General features: G+C 36.2%; 1 protein-coding gene across 1 annotated transcript in view; it reads right to left on the bottom strand.

The window, feature by feature from the left end:
• SLC41A2 (solute carrier family 41 member 2) overlaps positions 1-14,405 on the bottom strand; it is a 59,211-nt gene that overhangs the window by 15,077 nt on the left and 29,729 nt on the right. The window contains exons 7-8 of the mRNA XM_009561982.2: positions 11,970-12,117; positions 11,287-11,366 (exon numbers count right to left, since the gene is read on the bottom strand). Of these exons, the coding sequence (XP_009560277.2) occupies positions 11,287-11,366; positions 11,970-12,117 (228 nt within the window). The remainder of the gene's footprint in view (positions 1-11,286; positions 11,367-11,969; positions 12,118-14,405) is intronic.

The raw sequence follows: 14,405 nt of genomic DNA, 5'->3' as shown, positions 1-14,405 counted from the left end.
GCTGTGACCCACACTGTTCAACATCTTCAGAAATGACCTGAATTATGAGATTGAAAGCACCCTCACCAAGTTTGCTGATGACACTAAAATGGGTGGTGAGGTGGACACATTAGAAGGGAGAGACATCTTATGGAGAGACCTTGACAGGCTGGAAGTGTGAGCTAGCAAGAACAGTATTAAATTTAACAGACTAGTGCAAAGTCCTGCACCTGGGACAACATAACCAAAAAGCCCAATATGAGCTAGGATCTACGTTGCTGGGGAACAGCCTGGCTGAAAGGGACCTTGGGGTTCTCATGGATGAGATGAAAATGAGACAGCAGTGCACTGCTGGAGCAACGAAGGCAAATCATATTATGGGCTGCATCCATCTATACTTGCAGAAGCAGAAACATGATTATCCCACTCTGCTCAGTGCTTGTCAGGCCACACTTCGAGCACTATGTCCAATCCTGGTCCCCACAATTCAAGAAAGACATGGACAGATTCGAGAAGGTCAAAAGGAGGGCCACGAAGATGACTGGCTAGAAAACCTGCCCTGTGTTGAAAGACTGAAGGAGTTACGTCTTTTGTCCCTGGAGATGGAGACAAGGCTCAGTAGAGACCTCATCATTGTTTTTCAGTACTGAAAGGGTGGCTACAAAGAGGATGTAGCCTCTCACTTCACAAGGAGATAGGTGGAGAGTACAAGAGGCAATAGGTGTAAGTTGCATCAGAAGACATGGGCAGTTTCTATGAAAGAAGGTATGAGGTTGGTTGTCAATCCTTTGATTAGTAGCAAATAATCAAAAATCTTTTTACTTTTATAATTGTCACTTAGAGAAAGTTTGCCCCGAGCCCCATTGTGCATGTAGATAACAAAAAGAATAGCTGAAAAGTATTAAAAGTGATTCTAAAAGAAACTCGCCAGCCATGAGACACTGGTGCAAGGAGATGATATCTGGTCTGCAAAGGAAGGTGATATGCTAAGCAAAACAGGCAGTGTGGAGTGTGATTTCAAGAGTTGTAACATTCTCTTTTTATTTTAATTACAGCTAAGTTCAACATACACAATCTCTTTTAGCTAACTGGAAGCCCGTTATTCTTATGTTAAGCAAAATTACTTTAAATTTTATTTGGTCTATGCCTCAGTAATCTAATATCAGTGGTATTCTTTTAACTCATAGAAAATATACAAGTGTAGTGAAGTGTAAAAAGCTTCTAGAGTTCATACACCCTGCTCTGGCTCAACCAGCCAACAGTGTATGGTGATGGACAGCAGCAGTCACACTGTCTTTCAGTTCTGTCCATTCATCTACTAATTATTCCTTCTAATTATTTTTGAACCTTTGGGCCAATTTCATCCATGTCTGACACAAGGATAGATACTACCTACCTCCAATTATAGTCAAACAAGATAACAAAAAGGGAACAGTGGCTAGGCAAATAAAGAGATCAAACCTGTGCCCTCAGTGAGGAAGAGGCAGTAATATGAGCTGTATGAGCTTATAATAGCATAAGCTTGCCAGCTGGCCAGTCAGCAACCAGCTTGGAGCTAGGCATGATGCCTCTTGCTCAGCCAGTAGTTTAGTGACACAGAAGAGAAATAATGATGTAGAAAGCACAGGGAGAAGGGAGACAATGTTGTGAGCAGCAGGTATTGCAGGGACACAAGGCCATAGGGAACACTGGGGGCTGAAATGGCTATCTGATGCTCTAAAAACTCAGGATACAAATCAGCATGGAATCAGGTTTAATTACTCTGCTGGTCATTGAATGACTTGTATAAAGCTGTGCTTGCATTGAATGAATCACTTTAATATGTACAGAGATATTCAGTTTGTTTTGTAATAGCAGCCACTATGCATGTAAAGTTATCTGAGCAGTATCAGATTAATCAGATCCCTGCAAGAAGCAGAAAACAGATAAAACTGTGTAGGTTGACAATATGTCAATACACAAAATTGATAGCTTCTGGGCATCTTCTGAATAGATAAAATGGCCACGTGCTCAGTAGCTGCTCATATTATGGAAATCTCTGTAGATATATGAGGACTGTGTCCACGAACATTTAAATCCGAAAATTTTGCTCATGAAAACCAGTATTGCAGTCATCCTAACAAGTACTTTATAACAAAGACTAACTTTGTTAGCTTGTTTTCATTTTCATGAGAACTACAACCCAGAAGAAAATAATTTCTTTCAGAAGTAAAATGCTGCAACTGTTACTGCATTCCTCTCACAACAGCAGACCTGTTTAACTTCAATATGAGAGTGCTACTTTGTCAATAAACAGAAGAGACATTGTCTTGCTAAAGTGTGAAGGATGTCACACTAGCAACAATATAAGAAAATTGAAACCCTTATCATTCTGTTGAGCCAATTAGGGCTAAGCAAGAATAAATACTTTGGAAAACTGTTAGCATGTTGGTTTTTGCCTAACAAGCACAGAAAACCACATTCAAAGTAGAGCCAAAGCTATGTCATGTATTTGCAAACAGGCCTACAGGCACGATTCTATTAATCATTATCTGGAAAAAGGATTTTTTTTCTAATAATAGAAGTAGCCATGCTATTCTGAAAATCACATTAAAATATTTCACATAAATGCATCTTAAAGAATATTTCAAAACAAATCTGTGTCTCACAACCCTCATCACAGGTAAAAAAACAGAATTTAAGGGAAGCTGGATGGGTGTTGCTGATGCAAACAGACAAGTTTGAGACCATCCAATGCCCTGGGTAGCATTCTAGGTTGTCTTTTCCTCAGACCTTATACTGCTTATACTGCATGTTTTGATGAATAAGGTAACATTTTCCAAGGAAAAGTGGCTGATAAACCAGAGCGTTGTATGGCAATTCTCAGGGTATGCTATAGACTGGAGAACTGGGTCAAGAGGAATCTCATGAAGTTCAACAAGAGGAAACTCAAAGACCAGCATCTGGGTAAGAACAACCCCATGCACCAGTACAGGCTTGAGTTGACCATCTGGAAAACAGCTGTGCGAGTAAGGACCTAGGGATCCTGGAGGACAAGAAGTTAACCATGACCCTGTAACCCAGCTTCATGGCAAAGAACGTCAACAGCACTCTAGACTACATTAGAAAAAGCATTACCAGGCCAAGAGAGGTGATGCTTCCTCTGTGCTTTGCACTGGTGAGGCCACATCTGGAGTACCATGTCCATTTCTGAGCAATCCAGTACAAGAAAAGGACTTACTGGTGCAAGTCCAGCACAAGATCACAGGAAGTGTAACCGTTTATACAAGGAGAGGCTGAGTACTGTGACCGTTCAGCCTGGAGAAGAGAAGGCTCAGGGAGTTCTTTTCAATGTATATAAATACCTGGGATCAAGACAAAAGAGCCAAGTTCTTCTCAGGAGTAACAACTGATAGGACAAGAGGCGATGGAAAAAAAAAAAAAGAAACAGAAGATATTCCATCTGCATACAAAAAACCCCAATTTTTTTTTTTACTGTGAGGGTGATCAAACATGGGAACTGTGGAGTCTCCATCTGTGGAGGTATTCAAAACCCTACCAGACACAGTACTGGACAATCTGCTCTAGAGGACCCTGCTTGAGCAGAGGGTTGGACTGGATCTCAAAAGGTCTCTTCCAACCTAAATGATTCTGTGATTTTATTAGAAAGTAAATAAAGCCACCTCTTCCTCCTAACTTTATTTCAGCTGTGTTTAAAATAAGCAGAGCAAGCACAACTTACTCACTGCTTTTGAAGAACAGATGTATTCAGCTAACCTTAGAAAAGCCTCTACATTTTGAACCTTGAGCAAACAAGGTACTTGCCTTCTTGTGATTGTCCAAGGTAGCTCACTGTCTTTCAACACTGTTAGGAGCCCCTTGCTGAGGGTTTTACTTTATCTGCAGAAGGCCAAGCACCCAAGAACCAAAGTATTCCAAAGCCAAAGTTCATAGCAGATGCAGCCCTCTGACATATCTGGAACTGCTCCATGGGTAGAAGTGATATAAATTATTATGCAGTCAAATAATACAACTACTGTTCTTTCTCTCAGATCTCTAATTCAATGCCACAAAGTATTGCCTAACTAACATCACTTTGATAATTTGCTTTAACCTTAGCATATAATGAATACCTGATAGTTTTATTTAATATGCACTATTCAAAGCTTGGACTGAATAGAGACTTAGTAGCTTCCTTTCTGCTTTTCAGTGGTGCTTGTCACCATAAATCTGAGTGTTTTACAAACATTAATGCATTTCTTTTTAAAGCATACCTGCGAAGTGATGGTTTTGTACTCTCTTCAAAAAGCATTTTCAGTTTTGGATATCCAATGTAAATTACTTAAGTCTTTTTTCTTCCCCAATTTTTTTAGTATTTAAAGCTGATTTCTCAATTATTTCATTTGTGCCAACAAATGTTTAGTATTTTTTTGGATCAGATCCAGAATCTCTAATCAGGGATTCCAGAAAAAGAGAAGAGTTATAGCTAATGAATAAAAAATCCATTTTCAGGTACTTGTTTAGCACCAGGAGAGAAACGTATGACAAGGAAGAGTAATATTCCAAAGCGGCATCCAACTACCTTATTTATAAAGTCACCTCCTCTCCTGTAGGTCCCCATCTTGTTTTTCCTTTTTTCTTCTTATATATACATAAATGAAGCAAGGTTCATGCAGAACTATGAAAGCACTGAGAACACATGATAAAGCCTCCATACCATACTCAGCTTTAATAACCAGTGCTGTAACTGTCCACGAGACTATAAAGAACACAAATAATTGTGTAGATATGGTAAATTATATGCGTATCAGCTCATTGAGATTAAAGATTTTTTGCAATCCAGTTCTATGCTATGGAGAGAGATTAACCAGTGGCAGACTATCATGTTGTTCCCAAGCATCTACGATGTGCAGCTTGTGCAAAGGGACAAAAAGCAATTAATACCTACAGAAGGAAACAACTAGGCCACCACAATTCCCAAACTGATTTTTCATGTAATTCTATCAAGAAAAGGCAAGAATATTCTCACTTTTGTGCACTGCTGAGTACAATCCATAGTTCAAAATACTCTGATGTGCCATTAGTCTTTCTGGAGTTCAACAATAACTTGCTCTTTGATGCAATTTGTATTACAAAAATGAAATGAAAATGAAGGAAAAGAATCTCAGTTACAATGGTGACCAAACCCTCTAAATTTTTAAATAATCAGGTTATCTTTTGGAAAATTGAAGATCAGTTTTTGCCCTGATCTCTCTATCACTAACTTAAAAAACCAATGTTTTATGCAAGTGAAATACTTAGAATAGAAGCCTGGTTTAACTGGAGACTTTTTAATGTTGTCATTTCATCCATACTTCTTATGTCTTCCTTTAGACTTTGTAGTATCTCTTTTAATACTTAAAAGTGTTTGGGGAGAAACAGTTGGAAATCAGTAATTATTTTCCTCTAGGGATGTTTTTTAAGAGAAGTCTTTGAGACAACATTACATAAACAAACTATATCATTTTAAAAAGGAGTAGCTTATGTTTCATTTGCCTTACAGATAATTTCTCTCCTATCCCTAATTAAAATTTGTTCTGTGTTTATAAAAAATTCGACACACTAATGATATAATTTTGACATGAAAACTAATAATTACTGAAATCTTGTAAAAAAATTACAAGTAAGACGTAAAACATCTAACAGCATAGAATACAGAGATTTACATGTACAGAGTAGCAACTAAAAAATAGTAAAAGTATCGCCCAATTAAGCACTGGAATTAAATATCCAGAATCAAAATTATCCTCCTTTGTCATGTGAAAATAAAGACTGAATTATAAGTTTCTCGTACAGTGTAAATGCCTTCTGAGACTATCATATTCTTTCCGATTCAGGACACAGCAAAATTAATTTGCTACCCAGCCAAATTGCTCTACTACCATGCAGGTACACTAATGATTTCCCTTGTAATTTAGAGACGCAAATTTCAGATGCTCAATTGTCTGAGACAATGGTTATCGTCTAGTCAAAGCACTTCTTTGTTATGTGAAAGCTGAGAGTACAAGTATGCTGTAAGGGATTAAAATATTCAAAATTATTAAAAATGCATTTTCTTTTTTTGAGGAGGAATGGTTTCTGGGTATTTTCTTTCCAAATTCTCCAAAGCACACTATTTATAGCAAAAGCTCTCCGAAAAAAACTTACAAGTTTGTCATTCAGTTTATCCTACTAATAGATAAAAAAAGGTATGGTTTGGGGATTATACTATATAAGCTTTACTATCACCTCCCAGATAACAGTTATTCAGTGAGTTTTGTGTTAAATTTTCTCATATTCCTTGTTCTACATGTATTCCCTTCAGATATCAAATAATCTTAAAACAAAGAGTAAGAAATACTACAGCAGTTTTACGTCACCCTTAAAGAGTATTGCTTCAACCCTTCCATAAAGGCAAATTTTCCTACATAATACCACAAAGAATTTCCATTTTTCAGAGGTTTTCAGAATTAATTTGCAAAATCTCCATTCTACCAAATGCATAAAAATGGTGTAAGGACTACCAACACGTTTGTTACTATGTAGTAGCTCCTGAGATGTAAATACTTAGAAGATATCTAGCAATGCTTTATTTAAGCATACAACAGAAATGGAAACGAACGTGGCTCTATCGGGTAACTGCACCTCAGTTCATTCCAGCTGTGTATTCAGAAGCATATAATTGTTTAAGTCATTATCTTTTTTCTGCACAAAAGGAACTCTGCTACTTGCAAATTGCCATTTCTGAGCCAAATTCAACATGTTGTGATGCTGTAAGAGGATTTGCAAATTTTAACCGTCACATCCACTGCAAAACATAAAGATCAATGTGAGTATCTAGACTGAAGCACAGCCACACTTGGGCTTAGTTATTTTGCTCAGAATTTCAGTACATCAAACACAGACATCTAAATCTCAAGTAGTTTGTAAGCACCACAATGGCTGAAACCACAAAGTGATTTATTGATTTTTAAAAAGCAGAGTTAAAATTTAACCCACTCAACCATAGAATTAAAAATTATTATTCATCTCAAGAAATGTGTTTAACAGGGGAAAAATGAAAAAGGAGTTGTGTAATATTTCTGGCCATCAGCAGTAAAGCTGACTATAAATGCCTGTCTGCTTAAGAAGTATTTTAATGTTCTCGGCAAATAATTGTAGTTACTGTTCATGGGGTTAGGAATCCTTGAGGTTGCCCAAATTCCAGACCGATATCGCTTAAACCAAAAGATTTATGGCTCCACACTGTAATATATGTGATGAAAGTAATTTGTCTCACTTCTAAGAATATGTAAGTCATCTAGACAGGACCAGGTTGAAAGCTACTTAATGGCACACAAAGGAAGTCTAACACCTGAAAATGTTGCAGTGCACATTGCTCAGGATTTCAAGATAAGGAAACTACCACTGAAAAAAAAACTGACAGCTTGAAATCCTGGATAAATTTACACTGTCCTCAAATTCTGGCTGGATGCAATCCCAACAAGTTACAATAGCTCTTTCAGGTTTCCCTGGTTTCTATCAGGTTTCTTGTGTCCTACAAGCAACAAACTTTAAGGTAAGAGAACGGAAAAGGCATCTGTAAAGTGTTTCGAGGGGAAAACCTTCAGCTCCTTTCACTACTTACATTTACAATGAGAATTCCAAGGCCAGGAAAGCACTGGTAGAGAAAGCTTTCAGCAACAGTCATATTTGAAAAGCCATCTGTTAAGTGGTCTAGCACACATTTTGTTAGTAAATGCGTGTCAACAGATGTGCTTTTTTTTAACCAAAAGATTTCCTAAACTACACTATACTGGCCAGCAATATCAAAAGGTGCCAGTAGAATTATGAAACCCAGGAGAAGCTAATCTAACAGCAACCAAAAAAAAATCACCTGTCTACAATTTCCTTTTTCAGGAAACCGGCACACTATGCATCCTCTACACAGAACGTATTTGCTCTACATTTTCCAACAGAAATGCCTCTATTCTTAGATTTCTAAGGGTTGAGGAGCTAGAACATGCACATACAACACTTACTTAAACATTTCTCCTCTCTGCTCTTTCGTGGATGAGGGAAACCCAGAATTCCTTAGTGTTTCTCTTCTTCCTCAATGGCATAGTAAAAGCAGTATTGCTATCATTAGTACTATGGCATGGGCCTTAGGCTAACATTACCTTATGCAATTATTGCAAGACTCTAGAGTTGGCCTATCAAGCTTATTATGAGCTTGTTATGAGCTAAAAAATGGAGCTTGGTATGATGTTTCTCTTCTTACAATGTAGAGTTCAAGTTTGGAATAATAGCAAAGGTCCTGAAAACACTGACACATAACTATAAACAACTCACTGATGGTCCATGACTAGTCACTGAAGAAGTCTAAAGTTTAAGAGCTGGGAAAAGACTGCTTTGCTCAAAACAAGAAAATAAGCAGTTAAGCATGAAAACACAGATAGCAACGATTAAGGCTCCTGGTGTGGCCTGGAAAATAACATTTTCAGGGATTGTGTAGTAGTCCAGGGGAGCAGATGACAATGGTTAAGAACAGTCTAGAAATACCCAACTTCTGGAAATGCACCATTTTGAAGGTGGATGGTACAATCATCACAGGAATTGTCACCACAGGACCATTGTGGGACTCCCACAGCTACATACATGTCTCTTCTTATCCCTGCCTTCTTGAAGTATTGTTTCTTTCTCTGTCAGTTCAAACAGCCCCAGCTTTCCCTCTCTTCCACCTGCCTAAGACTTCAAGGATCTTTTGACCTGTCAGCTAATCATCCAGGGCTACATCCAACTTTTGGCTAGTTCTTTTTCTCTAAAGATAAAGAACAAAGGCTACATTCAAAAGGATACATGCACACTGCCTTAATTCTCTTGATAAACTTCTAAAAGAAAATAAGGAACAAAGTGGTACCTTTTCCTCTAGAGGCATGTTTACAGTTAGTTGTCATTCTTTGCAATTAAAATCATTTACTTACGGCTTAATTGTTAGCTAAAAGTGTTAAAAAGGCAAAATGCAAACATGCAGGTAATCCAGTTTTCACAGCCAATTTCTGTGAAAGAAAATGACATTGAATAGGATGCATAGTTCTACTTAGAAGAGTAGTCCATAACTGCTACAGGGTAGAAGATGACCATAATTGCAATATCTGATAGTAGCATGAGGCTGAGAAAGGAGTGAGTCCATGAAACCTGTATCCATTGTAGGCAGCAAGTCTAGAAGAAGTGAGCCTACAGAGAATGTGTCTATAGAGAAAATCCATAAGCATTATGATACTGTACTGGAGCAGAAATAGAAGCCTATGAGCAAACAAGAAGAAACGATCACCAGACAGTTGTCTGCTTCTGTAATCAAGGGATGTAATCTAGAAAAGCAGGAGCACTGGTAAGAGTACCGGTTTGGGTACACCTGCCTAAAAAGAAAAAACAATCCTCTCCACCTAGGAAGCAAATCTAGGGGATTACCAAAAAGGACTATTATAAGAAAAGTTACAGATTTAAAGCAGAAGGAGGTGAAGATCAACATGTCTGCCCTGCTCTTTAGTTATCTGGAAATGAAGACAGAAACACACAAAAAAGGTAGATGCAAGTACTTGCAATTTAGAACTAATATAAAGGCAAGGCACAGGCAAGGAAGCTTAAAGGCTGAAGTGTAAAAATTGATTTACAGTTAGCAATGAACGCAAGTGGCAACACAGAAATGCTTCATATTAAAAGAAAGACAGAAGGAAATATAGGACCTTAAAGGGAAAGAAGAACAAGCAACATGCTCTATAGGAGATTAAAACACTCAGTTCTCTTTGTCTGCTGCCTTCATAAAAATGGTGATATCTGATCACAAACTGATATCTATTAAGTCTGTAAGGCCTGAGGGTGAGTTAAATTTAGTGCATCCTTAGAGAGCTAGATGAACAATCCACAAATTATCAGTTATCATTTTTTCAGACTGATTATCTTTGAGGTTAGAGAATACCAGAGGACTGTCATGGGGAAAACAGAAAATATATCTTTAAAAAGGCCAAAAAGGATAATCTGGGGAATCTGAATATCAGTGAAATTTATATTCCTACATAAGTATTAGAACAAAGTATTTAAGAGACAGTTTATAAACATCCAGAAGATATAAAAGCTGTAAAATAACAGCTGACATGAACTTGCCAAGAACATGGTTGTGTCATCACAATACAATTTCCTCCTCTAACTAAACAACCTGCCTAACGGTCGCAGAAATAGACATACAAACTCTCAATCATAGTAATGCTTATCAAAATGTTCTCATGCTATCCCATGCTACGTTTCCATTATCAGGCTCTGGAAAATGAATTATATCTGGGCAATGTGGTTCAAATCTAAAACTCGAGTCCATATTAACATTTTATTGTTAAGTTGGAAAACAAGTGGTCATAATTCATTTAACTGATAGCTTAGAAAACAGACTAGAATATTCACATATGGAATTTTCAAAGTTCAAGTTAAATCCAAAGCACTTGATAAGCCAAAAATTAGAAGTCAGAATTGTCTTGGTAACTGGAGAAATGTTTTAAAAATCAATAATACACAAAAGTGCAAAATAATGTAAGAGATCAAATGTAGAAATATAAAAGGGGAAAAGAACAGCTGCGCAGCAATACAGTGGGAACAAATCTGGAGATTATAATTATTGCAAACTAAATATGTATCAAGCCTGTGGTACTACAGGAAAAAAAAGCATTTCCAAACTGAATCAGTCTAATAAGATACTAACTGTTGCTATAGACCATGCCTTGTTGTTATCATTAGAAGACAGAACACTTCACTTAAGGACCAAATTTTCACAGATACACACCTGGAAAGTCTATACCAAGCATGAGAAACAATACACAGTGTTCCTGAGAAAACTATTTACTTGCCTGTAGCACCCCTGTAAGTTCTTATATCTACGTACATTACATGTAAATAGCAATTTACTGAAAATCGTCCTTTTCATAAGAAAATACTTTAAAATAAAATTCTACCTACATTTTCCTCAGCCATAACCATTTCAATATAGTATTTGATCATTTAGTATTTGAATATAGTGCTTCAATATCTACACTTTCAGTTTCTTAATGCATACTTTGGGTTCCTACTTCTCACATTCTCTATCGTATTTTAAGGATTGGAGTAAATAAGATCAGGAAGCACTCCTTAAGTGTTCAAAGAAACAACTGTTGACATCAAAATCAAAACTTGAAATTAATATACCAGAAACTAATTAGCATAACAGAAATGTACTGTAATAGACTTTTCTCAAACCAAGGGATAGGAATTGATATATAGTAGCGCATAATCCTGTCTGGTTCTTACCATTAATTACTGGGGTATAAACAACAATTCCAACTAAGTTAGGATCAGATACAGTTGTGTCCAGAATAAGGCCACCGATACTGAAAAACAAAGTGCAGTAATTAGAATAAGGCAATAAGTTAGATTAATTAGTATTTCAAAACTTTTTCAGCAATCTGCCTTAAAGCATCTTCAAGCCACAATTTTCTTCTCAATGAATTTTATCCACTGCCTTTACCTTATTCTCAGCTACAGACTAACATATTGCAGTTATTTATATAAATAAATATATATTGTTTATATACATTATTCTTTAATAAATAATATATAATTATTTGTATTTAGATAAATAAATATTAAAAATTGACTTTCATATATAAATAAATATATAAAAATTGACTTATTGTATAACAAAGACCACAGAATTTCAGCCAATCACTCCACTTTTAAGATTCGTGGTTTTCATTTAACTAAATAATCTCTTAGATCTGTGTGCAATCTTGACTGCAGGAGATAAATTGTTCACTGTTTCCTTCATTTGATACAGCACACTTTTGCTCAGTCCTTGCCATAGGCTACTGCTACCTCCTCTACTCATTCCCACCTGTGACTTAACTTAAATAAATTAATGAAATTAATTAGTTAAATAAGATACTGAGAGACACAGGGTGACTATCAAGACAAAGGAAGACAAATAGACTTACCTGCTTATAACCATGGCAGTTATAACAGGCTCCCATCCTGAATGGAGAACAGTTCTGGTAGCTGGGTGTTTGGCAGCTATGACAATCCCCATCGGAGTCAGAGCCAAAAAAAAGGCACCAACCAAAGGAGATACATAGTAATATGTCTCTAAAATAATAATAATATAGAAAAAAAAAGTTTTACTTTCAAGACATTCTTCTAAGTTTTTCCTAATTTAGAGCTCTAAAATAAATTATAATCTACATCTTGCAACTGAGGAATAGTCATTACCACTATTGTACCTAAAGCTTCAACTACTGCACTATGGTTAACATCTGCCATCTGCGCTCACTGTCTCCCACCTTCTCAAGGACAGATCTATTTGTGCAAAGCAGGAATTCTGAGGAGGGTTTTTTTATGATGCTTTATGATAAAAATGCAATAAAGATGTGGAATATAAAACACTATTTTGTAATATATCTACCAAAAAAATAAATGGGATACATTGAAAATGCATTTTGTTTGTCTGTAAACAAATTAATATCATAGGTACACTCCTGTCTTCCCAAAGCACAGATAATATGGTAATCTTCCCGGAAACAGCATATATAAAATGATGCAAGCACAATGTTTAATATTGAGACAGTTATATCAGAAGCTCAGTTGTTTTATAACCAATCTGAGCCTGAAAATTCACAGCCACAACTCTGCTGCTTGCACCTATCTGTCAGAACTGCATCGTATTTCATAGGAACACAACGGCAAACATCAGTGAGAACCATCAAAATGCTAAGTTACTAAGATAAAACAGCTGCTTCCACAGAAAGAACACTACTTTTTTTTGATTACTTGGCTTTATAATTCTATCAACACAGAAGCTATTACAGTGATACAAGACTTCCTAATTCAACAGTGAAGTTAACAGAAAATTTAACCTAATGGCATACATATATATATAAAAAAATCTATGAAAACATTCCACTTTTTCATATATTTAGTTTTATGAGAAATGTGGTCATGCATTTCATGTTAAATACATTTTTTTCTAAACTTTCAGCATTTGGACAAGTCTTAATGCACATACATTTTAAAATAACAGGTTGAAGTAGCTGATGTAGAACACACAAACACCTTACCAAAGAAGACTGTTTGGTATATAAAAAGTACTTTCACCCATGTATTATGTCTTAATAGAAAGGCTGAAAATTCAAGCAATTACTACTTTAATTTATCTTGGTGGAGCTAAAATCACTCATGGAAGTATTGCTGTAGTGTTTTTAGAAGTCCTTCTATCCTTCTGCATTGACTGGTAACAACCTCTGCAGCAGAGCCAGCAGAAAAGATAGTAAATACCTGTCACTGGGTAAACTAAAAGTAGAAAGCTATTCAAATGAGAATGAGACTAAGCCCAAAAGAGAAGTAATTTTTTCCCTTCCTTTTTTCAAGCATTCTGCGGTATATTATCTCCTTTTTCCTTTGAGGTGCCTTTTTTTCCTCCTTTCTCTTCTTCTTGTGAACTAAGAGGTGGGCCTAATGTAAAGAGTTCTTACTGAAAAGAGTGTACTCAATAAATGATTCCTACATGATTCCTTTATTTGATAATGATAGTTTTCGTTTACCAAACTTAATAAAAAAGACAAAAAATGTACTGAGGCAAACTTCTTGAACTACTTATGCCCAGGTAAACACATCTTTCCCTTCAGCTGCAATGAAGATGCCTGTGTGCACTAAAACTGGAAAGACGTTATTCATTTCACATCTATTTATTTAAAATCCTCATCTGATCATCTCAATGATCCAGTAGGTCCTTTCCAACCTAGTGATTCTATGATTCTATGAAAATTCTGAAAGTTCTCTCCTTTTCCCCCCTCTTTTTTTCCCAAGACATAAATCATACTGTTTTCCTGCTACTTTTTCTTTCTCCATCTGTTCCTCTCATATGAAACCAAAGTGAGGCATTAGCATGTACCAGCTGCCAAATGACTGGTTTAAAGGTCAGACTGAGAGAACTGCTCTAACACAGTATATTTAGTAAAATACAAAAGAGCACAAAATACATTCCAAGTCTTTGTCACATTTTTGAGAGGTTACTAGCTTTATTAAAAGGTAAAGCCTGCTAGTCAGCAGAGATCCTCTGTTACAAAACCAAACGTTGAACAGCAAAACACAGATGCAATGGTGAGCATCACCCTAATTAATGACTGATCTTATAAATTCTTTCACTTGTACATAAACAATCAGCTCATTGTATTCTTTATTACAGGACTTCTACCAACAGACGAAAGGAAATTAAAGTTCAAAAAAGTATGCCTTTTAAAATTTCTCTTTTAATCCCACTAAAAACTTAAATAACTTATTAAAATGTGATCATGAAAAAGGGAAAAAGTATTTAACTATCTGCACCAGTCTTCAAGCTTGGAGACCTTGTCCAAGAATGTAGTCCAAGGATTACAAAG

The sequence above is a fragment of the Cuculus canorus genome, chromosome 1 (assembly GCF_017976375.1).
Source record: "Cuculus canorus isolate bCucCan1 chromosome 1, bCucCan1.pri, whole genome shotgun sequence".
Taxonomy (NCBI): Eukaryota; Metazoa; Chordata; class Aves; order Cuculiformes; family Cuculidae; genus Cuculus; species Cuculus canorus.
This window is presented reverse-complemented; position numbering and strand designations above follow the sequence as displayed.